This window comes from Equus caballus, chromosome 2, assembly GCF_041296265.1.
Source record: "Equus caballus isolate H_3958 breed thoroughbred chromosome 2, TB-T2T, whole genome shotgun sequence".
NCBI classification, from domain to species: Eukaryota; Metazoa; Chordata; class Mammalia; order Perissodactyla; family Equidae; genus Equus; species Equus caballus.
This window is the reverse complement of record NC_091685.1, coordinates 37,780,413-37,801,724: the sequence shown is the minus strand read 5'-3', so window position 1 is coordinate 37,801,724 and position 21,312 is coordinate 37,780,413. Positions and strand designations below refer to the sequence as shown.

General features: G+C 58.3%; 1 protein-coding gene across 5 annotated transcripts in view; it reads left to right on the top strand.

The window, feature by feature from the left end:
* Window positions 1-21,312, top strand: part of KAZN (kazrin, periplakin interacting protein) — a 1,019,918-nt gene that overhangs the window by 956,816 nt on the left and 41,790 nt on the right. For all 5 annotated transcript variants that reach the window (XM_070252888.1, XM_023627332.2, XM_023627339.2 and 2 more), the window contains 5 exons: window positions 2,833-2,969; window positions 8,063-8,233; window positions 15,017-15,206; window positions 18,438-18,568; window positions 21,241-21,291. In XM_070252888.1, coding sequence (XP_070108989.1) covers window positions 2,833-2,969; window positions 8,063-8,233; window positions 15,017-15,206; window positions 18,438-18,568; window positions 21,241-21,291 — 680 coding nt within the window. The remainder of the gene's footprint in view (window positions 1-2,832; window positions 2,970-8,062; window positions 8,234-15,016; window positions 15,207-18,437; window positions 18,569-21,240; window positions 21,292-21,312) is intronic.

Below are 21,312 nucleotides of genomic sequence, written 5' to 3'. Positions count from 1 at the left end.
CGCCTCAGCATGGCCTGATGAGCAGTGCCATGTCCGTGTCCAGAATTCGAACCAATGAGACACTGGGCTGCCTGCAGCAGAGCGCACGAACTTAACCACTCGGCCACGGGGCCAGCCACTAGATGTTGCGTTTTCTTAAGATGAGGTTCACCAGTAATGTGGCCACACCATGGTCAGGTACATGACACAGAACCAGCCCAGCTCTGCCCTCCCCTCCCCTGGGGCCTGGTGGGGCCACCCCTGCCTGAGAGGAGGGAGAATGAGTCCTCTCTGCAGCTCTGCCAGGACATCCTGGCCCTCAAGGTCCCGGCTCGGCAGGCCTGCAGTTCCGGCCGTGGTGACCCGAGTTGCTGCTGCCCCAGCTGCCATGAAGGGGACAAGTCCAGCTGTGGAGCCGGGAAGCCCAGAGCTGGAATTTAGAGGGCTGGCTAAGACCCAGCATCCCCCTGCATGGGTCCCCCGTGGCTCCCTGCACGTGATGACATGGCCCCAGCCGACCTGCCTCCACCCTGTTCTACCCGAGGGACAGAGGCAAAGGGCAGGAGGAGGAAGAGGCCCCTGCAGGGCCAGAGGGACGTCAGCTTATGTTGGGCCCTGGGCCAGGAGCTCAGCAGCTCAGACTCTTTCATATTCACAGGCTGAGTTTGGAGGGTTGGACATCGAGATGAGGTGGCACAGCTGGGCCTGCCCCTTCTCACTGCCCTCAGCTAGCCGTGGGGCCAGGACCCTCCAGGCTTTGGGGCCTTCCACCGTAGAGGCAGCGAAATGTAGGGGCAAATGTGTGGGCTTTGGGGTCAGACACAGCTGTGCGACTTTGGGCAAATGACATAACTAGTCTCTGCCTTCTTGGGCTGGAAGCTTCTGGAGCCAAGGAGTTGCTTTGCCCCTCTCCCCACATTCTCCACAATTCCCTCCCTGGTGTTCTCTCCAGGGAGGAGCCAGAGTTCTGGGGGCTCTGGAAAAAGGCAGGGGAGCCCACCCTGCAGCCAGAGCCTGCCCTGAGCAAGGCCGTTCCATTTGCCAAAGAGCCAGTGCTGTGAGGAGGGAGGGTCCGGAGGGAGCAGAACTTACCCAGCCATACCAGGAGGCTGCCGGGGGTGTGGGGCGCCGTGTGCGTGAGAGCAGCTGTGTGGAGAGAGAATTCACGAATCACACAGTCTGCCCACTTCCAATTCAGCGGTTCCCATCGTATGCACAGAGCTGTATGTCTGTCACCACGTTCAGCGTTATGTTTCATCACCACACCTTGGCGAGCACCCCCACATCCCAGCCCCCACCCTCTGCCGCGCCCAGCCTGAGGCAGCCCCTCATCTGCTTCCTGTGGACGTTCCGTGTAGATGGGATCATACAACATTTGGCCTTTCGTCACTGGCCTCTTTCACTCCCTGTAAGGTCCCCAAGGTCCGTCCACGCTGCAGCACAGGGCAGTGCTTCTCTTCGAATATGCTCCGTGGCGTGGGTGTGCCCCCCTCTCAACCCACTTGTCAGCGTGGCCGTTTGGGGGTTCCCCCTTTGGGCTGCTGTGAACATTTGTGCACAAACGTGGACGTGTGTTTTCGTTTCTCTCGGGGATGTGCCTGGGGGTGGGATTGCTGGACCATGGGGTGACTTTCCATCACATCGCTGAAGGAACCGTCCTGCTGTTGGCCACGGCAGCTGCACTGTTTCCGTCCATTCCCATCAGCCGTGTGCGAGGGCTGCCGTTCCTCCACGTCTGTGTCAACACTTGTTCGTGTCCATCTTTTTATTTTGGCCGTTCTGGTGAGTGTGACATGGTAGCTCGTTGGGGTTTTGATTTGCGTTTCTCTGATGATTGATGATGTCAAGTACCTTTTCACGTGCTTATTGGCCATTTCTTGGAGAAATGTCTGTTCATATCCTTTGCCCATTCTTTTAATTGGGTTATTTGTCTTTTTATTATTGAGTTGTAGGAATTTTTGTATATTCTAGATATAAGCCCATTATCAGATCTATGATTTGCAAATATTTTCTCCTATTCCCTGGGTTGTCTTTTTATTTTCCTAAGGTATCCTTTGAAGCACAGAAGTTTTTAATTTTGATGAAGTCCAATTTATCTATTTTTTCTTCTGTTGTTCATACTTTTTTTTTTTTTTTTCTGCTGAGGAAGATTCACCCTGAGCTAAGATCTGTTGCCAATCTTCCTCTTTTTTTTTACTTGAGGAAGATTAACCCTGAGCTAACATCCATGTCCATATCCCTCCACTTTATATGTGGGACGCCACCGGGTATGGCTGATGAGTGGTGTAGGTCTACATCCGGGATCCAAACCCATGAACCTGGGCCACTGAAGCGGAGCATGAGAACTTTAACCACTTGGCCACGGGCTGGCCCATTGCTCATACTTCCGGTGTCCCACCTTGCTGCGTGTTTTTCATCACTTTACCCTGAGGAAGAAATGGGGCAGATGCTGGGCTGAGCCGTTTCTGGGCTCAGTGGGCGCTCGAGTTCGCTTCAGCAGAGAATCAGGGCCCCTTCCGCATCCTGGGCCATGGGGGTCGGGCCCTCCCCAGGCCCCCAGCTCTTCCACACGGGGGGACCTGGCCCGTCCATGGCGGAGAAAGACGTTTGTCCAAGCCTTGCTCCCTGGGTGGATCAAGAGCACAGACATGAGACCCAGGCTGTAGGGTCTGGCGGGCCCGGGCGCGAATTCTGGGAATGCCCTTGAGTGACGGGGCGCTCAGGAGAGAAACCACATCTTTCTGAACCCGTGTCCTCACCTGTTAAAAAGAGGGTAGACGAGGGGCCCTTATCTGCACTCGGGGCTGATATACGGCTGGGGTCTCGGGAACTAACCCACTCTTCTGTCCCCAGCCATGAAAGCCGACCGGAAGCGCCTCAAGGGCGAGAAGACGGACCTGGTGAGCCAGATGCAGCAGCTGTACGCCACGCTGGAGAGCCGCGAGGAGCAGCTGCGAGACTTCATCCGCAACTACGAGCAGCACCGCAAGGTCGGGCCCCCTCCCCTCCCCCCTCCCCTCCCCCTCTCCCCTCCCTTCCTCCCTCCTCTCCCCTCCCTTCCCCCTTCCTCTCCCCTCCCCTCCCCCCACATGCAGATCCCCCTGCTCAGCCCAGGACAGGGTCTGCCCCTCAAATCCCAAAACACAGACACACGGCTCACGTCACCAGTGCTCCTTGGGGAAGCCTCTGCTGTGTGGGCCAGGCCTGGGCACCAAGGGGAACTGCACAGCCCCTGGTGGGGGGCTCCATGCCTCCTGGACAAGCAGGCCTGGACAGGATGGCCCTGTCGGTGACAGTGTGAACGCTGGCTTCCAGCTGGCCTGGGTTCAGATCCCAGATCTCAGATCCCAGATCCCCATGTGCGTGCCCTTGGGCATCTCCGTCAACCTTCCAGAGCCTTGGTTTCCTCATCTGCAAAACAGTGGTCATGGTGCAGACCGTACAGAGCTGTGATGAAGACCGTATGAGATGATGAAGGCAGAGCACTCAGCGTGGCACCCGGTGCATAATAACTGCTCAGTAAATGTTGCTGTGTCTTATTAATATTAACCCATAGTGAAAGCATGAAGAGAGAGCTGGGGAGCACCAGTAAGACCCCAGGACATTCTGCCTACAGGGAGAGAGTTTTGGAAGGCTTCACAGAGGAGGTGACATGAGTTGGGCACTGTGGGATGCATAGGAGTTTATGGTCAGATGACTGAAGAGTTTGGTTCAGCAAATACCTGTCTGGTATCTGTGGTGTGGGCATGCTGAAGAGGGTGCCACACTTAAAGCAGACAGTCTGTCTGCCCAGCCGAGCGGGCCTTAGTGAGCTGCTGTGTCTGCAGGGAGATGGGTGGGACCTGCTGGTGTGCAGGGCAGAAAAACTGTTGAAAATGGCTCCTCAAGTACAGGACACCACGTGACCGGGGCTGTGGGCAAGGTTCAGGTGTACGCGGGGGAGGAAACAGAGGAGGAGGTTCATTGAGCTCGAGTCTTCCCCGTTGATGAAGGTTTAGTGGTTCTTCAGACGGCTGGCGGCCTGAGCGCATTCGCCTGCTGCCTCTGAGCTGGAGCTGAGAGGCCTGAGTGTCAGGGACGGAATTGGAATTTAGATGCTTCATCCCCACAGCCCACTGTGGTCTTCACCAGTCACCCTTCCCGTCGCCTCCCCAGCGTGCAGCTCTCTTCGTCTCCATGGTGAAGACAGCCCCAGGAGAGGCCCTGCACCGGGCTGCCCGCTGTGCCTGGAGCTGTGGCTGCCCCCGGTGCCGCCAGCTGGGCCGGCCTCCCCTGCCCGCGTCCTTCCCCGGCAGGCCAGCTGGGTCCCTTTGGAGTCGGCCTCCCCATACCTGACCTCGCAGATGGCGTGTGACAGGAAGCAGGTGCCCTGTGCAAGCCGAGGGGAGGAACAGGGCCCCCTGCTGCCTGCTTTCCTGGTCCTCTTTGGGGTCGCAGACCCCTCCCTGTGCCCCACAGGGGGGAAGGGGCGAGGAAGCTCTGCGGGGTCTCTTTTATAAGGGCACGAATCCCATTCACGAGGGCTCCACCATCCTGGGATAAGCACCTCCCAGAGGCCCCGCTCCTAACACCATCACCCCGGGCGTTGTTTTTCGGGGGGACACAGACATTCAGTCTGCAGGACTACCTGCCTCTCGTCCACCTCTCTCCTCTCTCCTTCCCCAGCTGGAGGGGCCGGAGCAGGTCCTGTGGGAGACTGGTCCTTCTTCCAGGGGAGGCAGGGAGAGGCTTTGCCCAGGTGGCCCTGTGCCCATCAGCAGGGAGACCTGCCCCCCTTGTTTGAGGGGAGGGGCCACGGGGCAGCGGCTGGAGAACCAGCCCACAGTTTTCAGTGATGTGCCGCCCCCAGAGGGAGGGGGCAGTCCCCAGGCCGACCTTCGCACCGCCTCTCCCCGGTCATCAGCTTCCTTGGCACATTAGTCAGGGTTCTCCAAAGTGAGATATATATATACACACACACCAAGATTTATCATCAGGAATGGGCTCAGCGATTCTGGAGGCTCACAAGTCCCACAGTCTGCCGTCTGCAAGCTGGAGTCCCAGGGGAGCCGCTGGTGTCCAGCCTGAGTCCGAAGGCCTGAGACCTGGGGGGCCGTGCTGTGAGTTCCAGTCCGAGGGGAGGAGAAGGCCGACGTCCCAGCTCAACTACCAGGCAGAGGGAGCACTTTGTGCCTCTCGGGCCGTCGATGTGGGCCCTGGGTGGATGGATGACACCTCCGCACTGGGGAGGGCCCTCAGCCGAGTCCTCCGCTTCAATGCTAATCTCACCTGGAAACAGCGTCACAGACACACCCAGAAATAATGTTTGGCCAAATATCTGGGCACCCCTTGGTCCAGTCAAGTAGCCACCAAAATTCAGCGTCACGCTGGGCCTGTGAGGCAGGGACCAGTACTTAGGACCAGATGGCAGGGTCGGAATCTCGCCTCGGTACTCACCAGCCATGTGGCCTTGTCCCTAAAACCCGGATCATGACAGCAGCTACCCAGAGCCCAGCATTGTCAGCACTGACATTTCTGGTACACGGAAGACAAGCTGGGGAAAAAAACGCTTGTTATTGTTATGATGATGGCCTTTGGGGATCGAGAGTCAGGTGTTTGCTCATGGAAATTCCACGTGGATTTCAAGGCCCTTCCAGGGCCCCTCATCTGCCCATGTCTGGTGCTGGTCCCACTGCAAACCCAGAGAAGCACGTGATCACCCGCTCTCAGGAAGCCCCCGGGGGGCAGGATGGCGTGGTTGGCCCTGCACAGACCCTGGTCGCGGGTCGTGCCTCTGGAGGATGGCAGAGTCTTGATGGAGAAGCAAGAACTGTGCAGAAAGGTAACCCAGACAAGACCTTCTGGGAGAGCCAGAGGGTCTCAGAGGACCCAGGAAGCAGGGGTGGGGTCCTAGTGGATGGACCTTCCTCCTAATTCAGGGACATTTTTAAAGCAGCCTCTTGTACACCAGCCAGTTTTAAGGGATGGTCCGTACCCAACTGTTTACGCTTCATTTCCTGGGTCCTTACACGATCTAAGCTTGCTGCTGGGCCCTGAGGGCAGACGCCCAGGACATGGCTCAGCCCTTGGGGAAGGAGCTCCCCATCTGGGTGGGTGCGGGAAAGTGTTGAGCTGATCCGTGGTGTAACCTAGGGGGCTGTGCCTGTCACCTGTTGCACTGACCCCCACCCCGAGACACAGCTCCAAAGAGAGGAGGAGAAACGCCCAGCGTGGAACGCCTGCCTGCGCTGAGTCTCGCTTCTGATTCTGTAAGAGTGCATCTGTCGCTTTGTACCCGGCGTTGCCAGTTTCTTCTGTCCGTCACCTGGGCTGCAGTGTCATCGCTGTCCACAGATGAGGTGGTCGAGGTTAGGGCAAGTAAAATCACTGGGCCGTTGTCCGTCAGCTTGCAGTGACTGAGCCGAGACTCACACCAAGCACCCGGACCCCAAAGTGCGGGCACAGCGACAGTCTGGGAGGACTTGTCCGCGCCACCTCCCGAGACCACACTGAGAAGCCACAGGCCGTGCACAGAAGACACGCCCTCCCCTCGGCCATAGGCTGGCCTTCGCAGGAGGCGCGGCAGCCACCACCACTCATCCGTGTACTCAGCAGCGGCTCCTGGCGGCTGTGCTGGGCCTGGGTGTGTGCTGACGCCCCGAAGGGAAGTCCCTGTGCTCATGGAGCACGCAGGCAGGCTCTCTAGCAGAATCTCTTAGGGCACTGGGATTTTTGTCTGCTTTGTGCCTTCTGATGGCACCTGTGACTGTCGGGTCAACGACCAATGTCAGGTACCACTACGAAAAGTGGGTTGGAGAGAGCCTGGGCCGCTCTCTGCGATGGGCACTCAGGGAAGCTGCCCAGAGAGGACCTCCCAGCAGGGACCTGCGTGCGTCGAGGGAGCGCCCACTGTGTGCCCAGCGTCATGCTGCAGATGATCCCATTCAGTCATCACCATGACCCCTGCAGCACATGTGGGTCCCTGTTACAGAGGAGGAAACTGAGGCACGGTCATTGCAGCTCGTCCTTGCCAAACCAAGATTCGACCCAGAGTCTCTCTCCCCAGAACCTAAGTCACAGCTACCGTGCTGTGACAGCCGTGAGAAAGGGCCGGGGCCTCTTCAGGCTCCTGGTCTCTGGCCATCGGGATTCAGGCCCTTGGGGACGAGGCTGTGAGAGGAGACAGGATGTCCGCCTCTCTCCGTGGTCCCAGGTCACACGGAGACCTGGAGTTTGGCTCTTGGTTGGTGAATGGGAGGACCACGGCTGGGAGGGTGGGGAGGGCGCCTGCTGGGACCCTTCCTCTGGGCAGGGCGCCTGCTGTTCTGGAAGTCGGTTCTTGCCCACAGAGGCCACGCCCCGATGCAGCCCTCTGCTCCTCGCCTGCTGGCTCGGCCCCGAAGGGCACAGCTGGCACCGTGGGCCTGCCCTCAGCATCACACGGGAAACATCTCGCAGGAGGGCCGGCCGGGGCAGCGCCGGGGTGACTGGCCGGGGTGACTGGCCGGGGATGGTGCTGCCGCCAGACGCAGCAGCTGAGTGGGGGGCTCAGCCTGTTTGTCATCAGCTGTGACCTTGTAGGGCGCTGGCTGGACCCCATGGCAGCCAAGGCGACAGGGCCGCAGGTGTCCCCTTCTGTGTCCCTGTTTTCCTGTGACACACACGTCACCAAACAACAGAACCAAAGCCCCAAACCAACTGTTGTCACACTCTTGAGTCTTTCCCGTGAAGTCATCTGATCTTTACAGCAATTCTTTGAAACAAGTCGTATTGACCACCCCCACACCCATACCCATTTTAAGTATGGAGAAGCTGATACTTGGTGAGGTAAAATGACTTACCCATGACATTCATTTGCTCATTTATTCACTGAAAACGTATTCACTGAGCATCTCCTGAGTTGTCTCTCTTCCAGTCCCCCAGCTATTTTGGGGCAGAGCTGGGTTTGAACCCAGGGCATTCTCACTCCAGAGCTGGAGCGCCTAGCCTCGCGCCAGGGGCCTCCCCGCTCTGCCTCTGGCCCCGGGGGTCCAGCGCCTCTAGGTATCTCTGGGCCAAGAGGGGCCCCAGCCCTGGCTGTAACGCCCCGGTGCTCTCTCCGCAGGAGAGCGAGGATGCCGTGAAAGCCCTGGCCAAGGAGAAGGACCTGCTGGAGCGCGAGAAGTGGGAGCTGCGGCGCCAGGCCAAGGAGGCCACCGACCACGCCACAGCGCTGCGCTCCCAGCTGGACCTCAAGGACAACCGCATGAAGGAGCTGGAGGCCGAGCTGGCCATGGTGAGACCCCACCCCACCCCTTCCCAGGCCCAGAGCGGGTCCGGGCACCGGCTGGAAGCCTGTGCCGGGGGACAGGGCGTGTGTTCACCCCCGAGTCGTGGAGGGAGCGGGGCTGGCAGAGCAGGATGGAGGAGCGACAGGCCAGGCGAGGTCTGTGGTACTCCGTCAGCTCCCTTCCACATCCACCCCGAGCCGGGGACAGCCTGTCATCCGCCCACCCGGGGCCGGGAGCAGGGATGCTGGCTGACCATCCGCTCTTCCCACTCCCAGGGGACTGTAAAAAAATAATAATAGATGCCCATTTTTGTTTAAAATGTACATATTTGTTTAGGAAAACATTGGGAGAAAATACAACAAAAAATTAACACTGGTTATCTCTGGGCAGTAGGATTACAAGTGACTTTTATTTCCTTTTTTTTTTTTTTTTGCCCTATTTTCATCTGGAGTGAAAATGTCTTATTTGGATTGTCAAGGAAAAAAATGTTATTTTTTTCTAATCCAAAAGAAACTTTGAAAAACTTACAAACGCTGTGTTTTCTGCAGAGTGTACAGCTCACGTGTGGGGTCAGAGCCCAGGGCTGTGTCCGGTCCTACAGTGAGCACCGAGGTCCGGAACCCTGGCGTTCTGTTCTTCCTGCCCCTGTGTGACCTTGGGCCGCTCACTGAACTTCTCTGGGCTTCAGTGCCGTTTATCTGGAAGTGGGGTGGGGGTGAGGGTCTGACCCCACTGTGCCTTCCCCACAAGGTGGATGGGTACCTCCAGAGACCTCCTGGCTTAAAGGGGCTCTGAAACCACCGGGGATTCAGCAGCTGGGAGGAGAGTGTACAGGGACCCCCCACGGAATGGGGAGACCCCCATGGCTCGTAGAGCGCTGCTGCGGGCTAACCATGTGGTGACAGCCCCCAGTTCTGGGTTCAAATCCAGCCCCCATCACTTCCTAGCTGTGTGACCTTGGGCAGGCCCCTTCACCTCTCTGGGCCTCAGTTCCATCAAGTCTCAACAGGGTGATTGCATAAACCCCATAGGGCTCTTGTGAGGATGTCAGTGAAATAATGCAGGGGGAGCGCTTAGCATGGCGCCTGTTCATGATGAGCGATGATGTGACCACACGAAGGTTTTCTACCATCACTTCCTTCAGAACCAGACCCCCCTGGGGGCAGGTCAGGATCCAGGACCAGGGCCAAGCTCTGCCGCCTGGGTCTCCTTGTCCAGGGCTGACCCCTAGTGGTAGGAGCTGCAGGCAGGAAGGAGCGGAGGTCTTGCACCGTTGGGGCGGGCAGAGCCTGCTGCAGCCCAGACAGAGAGCTCCCGGGCTGCAGGCCTGGGCGGAGGTGCAGGGTGGGGCGAGGGCCTGTTCTCCCGGGCCTTCCAGTGCCCCGTGCACGGACAGAGGTGTCTCCCTGGCCTTGGAGCCCTGGCCTCCAGCCTTCTGGGGATTCCGGGGTCTTTAGGACTGGGAGCCAGCTCACCTCCCCTCTCACCCTCTCCATGCCCAGACCCTCAGCCTGCTTCCGTTCTGGCTAACGAATCCCAGCTTCCTGCCTCCTTCTCCTGGAAGGCCTCACTGCTCTGCTCGTGTGAGCATCAGGTGAACGTCGGCAGCTCAGGGGGATGGGTTTGTTTGTCGCAGCAGCACAGGCCGTGTCTGCCCAGGGCACGGAGGCAGGCAGAACGGGCTTCCTGAGAGCCGTACCAGTCCCAGTGTTGCTGGGCGTCCACCTGATGGGAGCTCCCCTCCCTCAGCCACCGTCCACAGAACCTCACGACCCAGAGGCCTCCAGGGCTCCGAGACCAAACGAGAGCCAAGTTCCTGGGCTGTCCAGCAGCAGAGGCCTCTCCTGGTGCTGGTGAGGGGGCACCGAGGCCCCGCCAAGCCACCGCCCTTGGGGAGGGGACGTTTCCTGATGGCAGCTCCTGGCCAATCCAGGCCTTGCTGCTCATGGAGCAGTTTCGCCTCTGCAGCCACGCTGGCCCCGTGGGACCACCCTGTGGGGTGTGCGTATATGTTTTTCACTATATTGTTTTATGGAGACATAACCCACATACCCTAAAACACCCCCTTTTAAGACGTACGATTCACTGGCTTTCAGTGTGTGCACAAAGTTGTGCAACCATCACCATGATCTGATTCCAGAACAGTGTCGTCACCCCCCAAAGAAACCCGTATCTGTCGGCAGTCAGTCACTCCCGTGACATGTATGTCCTGAACGTGCCCATTTCACAGAGGGGGAGCCAGGCTCAGAGTGCGGGGCCTCACCCAGAGCTGCCCAGCGAGTGGAGAGGGCAGGCTGGGATGGGGCAGTCCCTGTGCCCGGGATGCCATGGCTCCACTGGGAGGCCTTTGAAAGGGCGTCCAGACGGTGCCCGAGGGAGGCCCCTCCCCTCCCTGCCATTGCTCGTCCCTCAGCCTCCCCCACGGGCCTGCCCGCCACATGCAGGGCTGGGAGACGGGCTGCGGCCCCTGGGATCCTGGGCCTCCCTCAGGCGCCAGCCTGTCCCTGGAGCCGCTTCTTGCCCTTGTCTTCCATCTGTGCTGCTGCTTCAGAACGAAGCGGTTCTAGAGTTCAGCGTGCGCTCTGTAAGCAGGGCTTTCCCCGCTCCACGCTCCTGATGTTGGGGGCTGAACAAGTGTCTGATGTGGGGCCGTCCTGTGCGCCGCAGGACGTGGAGGAGCATCCCTGGCCTCCACCCGCTGGAGGCCGGGAGCACCTCCCAGCTGAGAGGGCCCAGAAGTCTCCAGACATTGCCAGGTATTCCTGAGGGGGAGTTCGCCCAGGCTGAGGACCCCTCCTCGGCAAGATGCTTCTCAAGAATCGAGCGTGCGATTCTCTTGTTTCTGCGTCTGTCTGTGCCCTGGCCACTCAGTTCTACCAGAGTCCCAGTTTCGGTCCTGCCATTTTTCTGGCTGTGAAACCTTAGACAAGGGACTTAACCTTTCTGAGCCGCAGTTTCCTTGTGTATAAAATCGGGATAAGACCTTCCTTCCGGGTGAATGTGAAAAGCAGTGAGGTGGTGGTGGATCGGGGCGGGTAAGCTACAGATGGTCAATGAACGTTAGCTGTTGTTTCCTGATGTTTAGACCTACACCCATCCTGTCCTCGGCCCGCACCAGGACGAAGGCATGGATTCTCGGGCCCGTTCCACTAGTCGGTCATTGTGTGACCTTGAGCAAGTCGCTTTTAACCTGCCTGGGCCTCAGTTTCCTCGTCTGTAAAAATGCCAGCCACCACGGACCCACGTGCGAGTCAGGCACGGTGGGGGATGCGTGAGAGGCAGGACCAAGCACCAGGGGGACCACAAGGATGGTCTCAGTCCCTTTTGTAAAAGCCGTGCCCTGAGTTGGCACCACCCCTTCCCTCTCTCTGGGGAAACCAGCCCGCCACGCAGCCGCCACCTCCCAGCCGAGACCATCGCCGTCCTGGACCAGCAGGACCAGCCCTTGCCCACAGCCTGCTCCGAGCACCAGGCCTGAGCTCGGGCCCCTGGCCGCCACCCGTGAGGTCAGGACCCGCCGAGCCCGTTGTCCCGCAGGAGCCTCCCCTCCACCCCCGAGCCTACGGTGGTTGGAGGTCGCGTGCAGCCCGTATTTGCCTCATCAGCTCGTGCTCCACCTCCATGCTGGGCCGGCCACCCTGAGCTCAGAGAAAAGGTCCTGGCCGGTATTCAGCCCAGAAAGAGGGTGGTCAAGTTCATTTGTAGCCAGTGGGATGCCCGTTTGGGGCAGACGCCACATCCGTGCACCTGGAGTCCAGGCGCGCACGCACCTCCTTGTGTCTGTGTGCAAGGTTCCTGCCCGGGACCCTCCATCCTGTGGCCGGGCAGCCCTTCCAAGACCGGCAGCCATCCCCGGAATTGCCAGGGGTTCCGTTCGGCAGCACTCGCAGCGCCGCTCCTGGCCAGGCGCTCTCTAACGGGGAAATACTGTGGCCTCCAGATCGGCGGCCTCCCCGGGCCGGGCCGTCAGGAGCCTTCGTCAGGGATACCCAGAGCGGGGCAAGGGCAGGGCCTCGCACAGCTCGCCTCTGCCTGCCTCCGGGGTCTTAGCGCCCCATCTCAGGGAGGCCATATATAATCCTGACTCAGCCACCGAGGCTGCTCCTTGTTGAGCGTGACAACAGGCCGACAGTGTCCTGGGCCTTCGTGTGAATTACTCCTCATCTGACTGACTTGTGAGGGAGAAACTGTCAGAATAACAGTTGCTAACTTGCTGGAGTGACTTGCTCAGGATCACACAGAGTTAACTAGTAACAGTGGAGTTTGAACCCAGTTCTGTCTGACTTTTGTCACATGGGGGGGTTTGAGCCAACTTACCAATTCCCAGGAGCCCGAAGCTCTGGGTTCAGAGGCTCAGGAAGGGGCGGAGGCTGGGAGAGAAGAGGCCGTCAGAGCTCCGGGGTCTCTCCCAGCATTAAACTGCATTTAGTGCAAGAGATTCGTCAGAGAAGTGCCTCAGAGATTGCCACAGGGAGATGATGGAGCATGTGTATGCATGTGCATGTGTGTGTGTGTGTTTTAATTCAGACTTTACACACCTTGTCTGCAGTTCACGGCGCTCTTGTTGCTCTGCCTTCGAGGTTTCAGGTCACAAGCAGGCAGGGTGGACAGTGGAGAGGTTCCTCTGCTTCAGACTCACAGGTAGACGCCCGCAGCCTGCAGGAATCTCCATAGGGGACCTCCCCCTTGTCAGGTAGCAAGGATGTCAGGCTACCTGCTGAGTCAGAAGGTGCCACTCCCAGGCCCTGACAGGTGAGGCCCCACCTGGGAGAAGACAGCCGGGTGGGGACAGGAGAGTGGCCCTGCCCAGGCCTCTTTCTGTGCAGCCTTAAACGACAGCTTGTTTCAGGGGCGGCTCGGACCTTCCTGTGCTTTCTGTGTATGTGGCTGGGAATGTTTGCAAGAGGGCAGAGCCGAGGGTTAAATTACCCCAGGATGGCAGACCTGCCTGGGTGCTCATTTCTCTCCCCTGAGCCCACCTTACAGGCACCCATGACGGACTGGGCAGGAGGAAGCAAGGCAGAGGGGTGCCCCCCCAAGAAGCAGCCGCCCACATGGAGTGGTTCAGGATGAGGGCCAGGAGATGCTCCTGCACCCGGAGGGGAAAGCAGATGTGATCCTGAGTGAGGCGCGGTGGCCCAGGGACCATGAGTCTGTGATGTTGGGCCTGCTGCCAGCACGTGGCAAAGACACCCAGCCTCGCTCCTCCTTCAGCAGAGGGGTCGCCGCATTGCTCTCGCATAACAGACTGGTTCCCGGGGCCATCTGCCCAGACAGCAGAGGCCCACTCCCATTTACTCTGCAGATGTCCACTGAGTGCTTCACTGGGTGTGCCCAGCCCCACGCCAGGGAGTGGGGATTCTGTGGTGACCAGACACACCCCCATTCTCTGCCTCATGGACTCAGGGTCTGTATCACTCATGCCAGGTGTTTCCTTGCCCCAGAGGAGCATGGGCACCATGGAACCCACTTGGGTGGGGCTCATAGTCAGGGACCCATGCTTGGGGCCCAACTTGGATGTTGTGCCTGCTGTGCACTTTTGGGGAAACTGCTTAACCTCTCTGATCTTCTGGTTTCTCCTCTGTCGAGCACAGAGAATCCCACACGCCCTACTTGAGACCTAGGGCTGTTGCACTGAGTACATGAGGGTTTTCTAAGCTGGGGGAGGTTATTACCCAGCTACTGACACCTCCCTCTCCCCCACCTCTGCTGTATGGATTTACATTCTCTGGGGGCTGGTGGTGGAAGGGGAGTGATTTCACAGACTCCTGGGGGGTCTGAGCTTCAGGAGCCCTAAAGGCCTTTCATTATACAGATGGGGAAACTGAGGCTCAGAGAAGGCAGTGACTAGTCTAAGATAACATAGCTCGTCAATATGATGAGTGTATATCAGGCATTAGGCCAAGGACTGTCCGTTTATCAGCTGGAATCTTTCTCAAGAGCCCCTGCTCTGCCAGGAAGAGCCTGGGGCTTTGAGCAAGGTATAGAATGTGCTGGAGCTAGGAGAGATGAGATGAGGGTTTTTCATTTTACCTGTGTTCATATGGGGGGCAAAGCCAGCAGTCGCGGTGGCTCTGCCATCTGTAGCGACCCCCTGAGGAGTCAGATTCACCGGAGATCTCAGTGCAAGACCCTTGGGCATCTCCCTCTGTCCTAGCCCGAGCCTGGGGAGCTGCGTGGGAAGTAGAAATTGACTGTGATAAAAAGAACATGCATTCATACATTTCTAATATGTGTCCCTTTTCTGCCAAAATAATTTGAGATCGCTTCTAATAAAACCTACATACCCTGGGGGGAGATGTCCCAAAGCAGAGAGCTCAAACACCAGACGGAGAAAGGAGGAGCTGGCTGACTTTCACCCCACCCCTGTCCCTGGCTTCCTCGCGCCCACTCATTCTCATCGTGTGATGGGGAGCCGCGTGGAGGATTGCCTGTCCCCAGCCTGCACAGTATGGTGCCTCTTGGGGGCAATCGCAGGTTGAATTGAGGAGTTGAGGTGATGGAAGCCAAAGCACCATTTTCTTACCATCTCCTTCAAATCCCAGCTGGTCCTTGGAGAACCCGAAAGAATGGGTCATAAGTGCATCCCTGGTTCCTTTCTGTATTTCTGATCTCACTTTGTGTTGGCTGGAACTAAGGGGTAACTCCAAAGTGGGCCCTCGGGGGAGGCCTGCAGAGCCAGAGGTCAGATTCGTGCCTTTCTCACGATGCAGGGTGATGGCCGCACAGCAGGCCAGAAGGGCCTCTCCATCATGTGATCCTTTTCCTGTCCCCGGCTCTCTCTCCAGGCCAAGCAGTCCTTAGCCACACTGACCAAGGACGTCCCCAAGCGGCATTCCCTCGCCATGCCGGGCGAGACGGTGCTCAACGGCAACCAGGAGTGGGTGGTACAGGCGGACCTCCCGCTGACGGCAGCCATCCGGCAGAGCCAGCAGACTCTCTACCACTCGCATCCCCCCCACCCCGCTGACCGGCAAGGTGAGTGCTGCCCCAGCCACGAGCGTGCCACCCCATGGGGGGGGGCTGCCTCTTTCTTCCCACTGTGGCAGTGGAGGGGGTATGGGTCCCACTATAGCAGCGGAGGGGGTATGGGTCACACTGTAGCAGGAGGGGGGATGTGGGTCACACTGTAGCAGGAGGGGGTATGGATCACACTATAGCAGCGGAGGGGGTATGGGTCACACTGTAGCAGGAGGGGGATGTGGGTCACACTGTAGCAGCAGTGGGGGATGTGGGTCACACTGTAGCAGCAGAGGGGGCATGGGTCCCACTGTAACAGTGGAGGGGGTATGGGTCACACTGTAGCAGGAGGGGGGTGTGGGTCACACTGTAGCAGAGGAGGGGGCGTGGGTCACACTGTAGCAGCAGTGGGGGATGTGGATCACACTGTAGCAGGAGCGGGTGTGGGTCACACTGGAGCAGGAGGGGATGTGGATCACACTGTAGCAGGAGGGGGCGTGGGTCACACTCTAGCAGCAGTGGGGGATGTGGATCACACTGTAGCAGGAGGGGGCATGGGTCACACTGTAGCAGCAGTGGGGGATGTGGATCACACTGTAGCAGGAGGGGGCATGGGTCACACTGTAGCAGCAGTGGGGGATGTGGATCACACTGTAGCAGGAGGGGGTGTGGGTCACACTGGAGCAGGAGGGGGATGTGGGTCCCACTGTAGCAGGAGGGGGATGTGGGTCCCACTGTAGCAGGAGGGGGATGTGGGTCACACTGTAGCAGGAGGGGGCGTGGGTCACACTGTAGCAGGAGGGGGCGTGGGTCACACTGTAGCAGGAGGGGGATGTGGGTCACACTGTAGCAGGAGGGGGATGTGGGTCACACTGTAGCAGCAGTGGGGGATGTGGGTCACACTGTAGCAGCAGAGGGGGCATGGGTCCCACTGTAACAGTGGAGGGGGTATGGGTCACACTGTAGCAGGAGGGGGGTGTGGGTCACACTGTAGCAGAGGAGGGGGCGTGGGTCACACTGTAGCAGCAGTGGGGGATGTGGATCACACTGTAGCAGGAGGGGGTGTGGGTCACACTGTAGCAGGAGGGGGTGTGGGTCACACTGTAGCAGGAGGGGGTGTGGGTCCCACTGTAACAGTGGAGGGGGTATGGGTCACACTGTAGCAGCAGTGGGGGATGTGGATCACACTGTAGCAGGAGGGGGTGTGGGTCACACTGGAGCAGGAGGGGGCGTGGGTCACACTGTAGCAGCAGAGGGGGCGTGGGGCAGAGGCTGTGGGCTCACATGACTGAGGAGTCTAAGAGATGGACCTCAGGCTTGGCTGGACCCCGAGGCTCAGACAGTATCTGGGTCTGTCTAACCATCTCTCCATCTCTCAGCTCTGCCTGCCTCCATTTGGCCTCCTCTTGAGGCGCTCTTCCTGTGAGGCAGCAAACCAGTCCCCAGCAGTTTCAGGCTTTTAAGGTCCTTGCAGCTCAAAAGTCTTGAGGAAAAGAAACTCTCTTTCTCTGTGTCCATAGCAAATCCCATGGGTGGATCCTGATTGGCCAGCCCAGGTCACATGCCCATCCCTGGACCAAGGGGTTGGGTATGCTGATTGGCCAGCCTGGGTCACATGGGCAGCCTTTGTCAGGGGAGGCAGTGGAGCTCCGTGATTGACAACTCCACCCAATCACAGGATGTCCAGGAGAGGCGGACATAAATGTCACAGGTGTTCCCACCTGACCTCTGAGGGGGAGGAGGGGCCTGGCCTCCAGGCAGCATCTGAGTTTCTGCCCACGGGACAAGCCCCAAACTCCTCTGCACATATGTGGCCCTCTAGTTCCATTCCTTTGCCCTCCTGTGCGTGGCTGCCGCTGCATAGCAGGTGCACGTTGGGGACAGGCAGCTGGCCTTCAGAGCCCTTGGGACCCGCCTTCACTGAGCTGAGAACCCAAGCCCCAACTGCAAAGCCACCACCCCCACCCCCACAACCTCCCCAGTAGACCATAGGGCCACTGGGGACAAGGATTGTCTTGGTAATATCACCCCACCTGATCGCATGCTGCCTGCACACAGTAGGCCCTCCGTCAGTCGTGTTGAACAGTAGGGATTTTCTCCATCCACCACCCATCGGCATCTGCAGACAGGAAAGTGTTCTGCTGGGGGCCTCAGGTGGGCTTCCGGGCTGTGCCTTCCCAGCCGAGCCTTCCATTCGATGACTATTTCTCCAGCACCTACTGTGTGCCAGCACCATGAGCTCGGGGTCCAGCATGGATAGAACCCCTGGGGTGCCTCCCACACGGAGCTGACATTGTAGGTGTGAAGTCAGACAGCACACTTGTAAATAGGCTGACACATAGCATGATGACAGACTGTAATTGGGGCAGGGAGAGAAATCAATGGAAAACAGGCACTTTGATGGGGAAAAGACAGTGGGGAGAGCTGATCTGGGGGAGGCCTCGGGACAGCCTGAGACCCGAACAATGAGATGCACTCAGTGGGCAGCAGGGCCAGCACAGGCCGAGGCGGGAGAGACATGGGGTGTGTCAGTGCTGTCACAAGACTGGTGTGACTCCAGCACAGTGACAGGGGACCAGCTGAGGCTGGTGGCTGGGCAGGGCCACATCCCACTGGGCCTCAGTGACCAGGAGGAGGAGCATTCGTTTTTTCCCCCCCGGGGTGACCAGATGGCTAGCCCTCGCTGCCATATGAGGAGTGGGGGCAGGGAGGCCCACTGGTGGACGCCATGATCTTCCAGGCGAGACGGTGGTGGCCTGGGCTCAGGTGGTGGCAGTGGGGTTGGAGAGAAGTGGACACATTGGGAGTTGCGTATGGAGGCGTTGCTGGTGGATGGGTGTGGGGTGTGGGGGAAAGAGAGCCGGTGGTGGCCTCTAGGCTTCTTGCCTGGGAAGCTGCTTTGACCAGTGGTTAGGATGGAACCCGGTCAAGGGAACATCCAGGCGCTGGGAGCATTGTGAGGACAGTCACTGGGGTTCCTGGAAACTTCTGCATCATCTTCTCCTTCACCCTGCTTAGGAGGAGGCCTAATTGCATCCAGAGGCTATGGGAGATTGTTCTTGCCGGCTGCTCTCTGGTGGCATATGGGGCCGTGGAACAGAGGGGCAGAGAGCTGGGCTAGTCTCTTCTCTTCTCACCATCTCAGTGTTCTCACCTGTATAACGGGGGCATTGGGTGGAGTCATCTAAAGGCAGTGAAGGCGAGGACATTCTCTCCATCCCTCACTCACCAGCTGTCCCTGCTTTCCAGCGGTCAGGGTGAGCCCCTGCCACTCCCGGCAGCCCTCTGTCATCTCCGATGCATCTGCCGCTGAAGGCGACCGGTCATCCACGCCAAGCGACATCAACTCCCCTCGACACCGGACACACTCCCTCTGCAACGTAAGGCCAGCAGCCGCTGGGCCGGGGCCCTGGGCCCTGCCCGGACCCCGAAGCGGGGGGTGGAGGGGTGAAGACGCACCTGCTGTTTCCTCTCGTCCACCCAGGGAGCACTCTGGCGAAGGCATTTCCTGTTCTGTTCTCTCCTTTTGCAAGAAGAGATGGATGTGGGGAGAGAAAGAAATGAGGCCCGTGTGCTCCTTGTGTCCGGGAGGGCAAGGAAAGTCCAGAGGAAGGCGGGCCTGGGTCGGCCACGGGGTCTGAGCAGCCCAGGGTTCCCTCTGGTGGGCTTCTCCTCCCAGACCTCGCCCTCCGGAGCCGGGCCTCGCCAGCACCCCTGCACTTCCCTTAGAGTCAGCTCTCATCCTCCGTCCAGGGAAGAGCCGGAGTTTTCTGAATTTCCAGGAGCTTTGGCACATACTGCCTCTGGAGAGACATCCTGTGAATTCGTTCTAAGTTTTTCGCTTTGCTTATTTAGTCAAACGTTTTCTGATTGCATACTGGGTGCCAGCCACCAAGAGGCACAGGTCCCTGGTCACCTAACTCGATGATGAGTAGGGGAGACAGGCTCCCGAGGAGTGAGTGGGTGAATGTCAGTGGGACAGGAGGGCGCCCTGTGGAGGCTCTGACATGAAACACTGGGGCCAGGGTGTGGGGGCCACTTGTCATTTTTGTTCCCTCACACGGTTCGTAATACGGAGGGCTCCCCTGCCATGTCCTGAAGACAGAGAACACAGTAGGGTTAGGGCTCCAAAAGCAGGGAAAGGCTTTCTCAAAACCTCCATGACTGTTGCTTTATCAACCAGCAAGACAGACAGCAAAAAAGGAATGAGGTGAAGATAGTGGGAAGGAAAGACAGGCTGACCGTCACGTGCTGAGGACATAATTATCTACCTGGAAAACTCAAGAGAGTAACTTGGAAAAGCTCTTAGATCTAATAATAAGCTGGTATATAACGGTACTGGCTGAAAATCAATTTATAAAAAACAGTAACTTTTCTATATACAAGTAATCATAATGGAAGCAATGTTTCCATCTACAGTGACAATGCAGAGCTTACAGAAATAGCTAAGACTAAATGTAGCGTAAGCTGCCTCAGCTGCGGACGGGCAGCAGGGCCCGCTCACGTCAGGACCAGGAGCAGGTCGCTTGCAGGCTGGGGCCCCGCTGAGCGCTGGAGTCCTGTTTTAACTGGGGCTTTAAGAAAGCAGTGGGTTCTACCCTTGTCCCCAGGAGAGGACCCTGGTGACAAAGGCTATCTTGACTGACAGAACCAAGACAAGGAAGGTGAGCCCTGGAGGGCCTCTGGCACCTGTTCTCTAGTTCTGAGGGACCATGGCTTCTACCCACAGCCAGCAGTGCCTTCACGCCCACAGCACGAGCCTGGCACCCCGGGTCTCCGTGCACGCCCCAGACGAGAACACCTTCCCACGGGCCATATGTTTGTGTCTTCTCACGGTGGACCCAAGGGGGCTGTGACAGCCGAAATGCTGCTGGGAAATCGATTCTGCAGAAAGAGTCTCTTGAAGTGCATTTGGCACGGGCCAGCGTTTTGCCCAGCTCGGCCTCATTCTCTTCCCCATAAGTTTGGCAAAGGTGGCCCTACGCAGGGTACACCTATCTTAGCTGCCTGCCAGTGAGTTCTGTTTGCAACCTTGAGATGGGACCACAGACTAAACTACCATTTGTCCGATCTGCCTGCCCTCAACCACCTTCACCCCACAGCTCGACAGATGTGCACACGGCTGAGCCAGGAGACCCTGAAGGGAACTCCAGGGAACCCTCGGGTCTCAGGCATTTGACCTGCCACCAGCAAGAACGGCCCAGTCTGGACTAGGGACCCCCCCGCCCCCGCCATCCCCTCATGTACTGGCCACTAATTTAGAGCAGATGCATAGTCTCAGCACAGAGAGGCTGGAGGAAGTTGATGGATGTTCGCCCAAGTGACGCAATGTTTCATGGGCATTTTGCCCGCAATTCTGGAAACAACCACCAGGGGGTCTCCCTAGTAATGACTTGTGATGCAAATAACGTCTGCCCCAGGCAGGGCCAGCTGATCCTGGGATGTAGGGGGGAGGCTTTGTACGGCCACCGGGAGGAGCCCTGGACCAGGGGGAACCAGAGAGTTCTGAATCTGAGTTGTCGCCCTGCTTTAATGAGCTCCATGATGTCGTACTGCCCAGAGCCTCTCTTGTATCCGTAAATGAGGCTGCTCCCCATAAGAGATTCACTGTGGTGTTTGTGGGGGAAGTTACAGGCCACAGATCTCCCAAATCCCCTCCCCTGAAATTCTTTTATTTTTGTGTTTTATATAAAATTATATTTCTTTATGAAAAGCACCGAGTATAACCAACCTCCAGTTCTAACACGATGGACCAACTGGGACAGGAACTTAGAAGCCTTTGAGTGACTGCTTTGTTAGTCAGAGGGTGTTGGGGTCAAGAGGGCAGAGCAGGCAGGAGAGCACCCCAGGGCGCCTGGCCAGGACCCCTGGTGCAGGCACCACCCCTGAGCCATGTGGGAGTGCTTCAGGGCTGGGGGGTGGGTTCCCCACCACAGAGGTGGGGTGGTCCCTAAGGAATGGCTTCCCTCCACGGAAGACCCCATGGGCCAGCCCTGCTCTCAAGTGTCATGTGTCTCTGCTGTTTCATCTTCCTCCTCTCCTTTGGCTACAGGGCGACAGTCCCGGCCCGGTTCAGAAGAACCTGCACAACCCTATTGTACAGGTAGGTGTGCTTTCCCTGGCT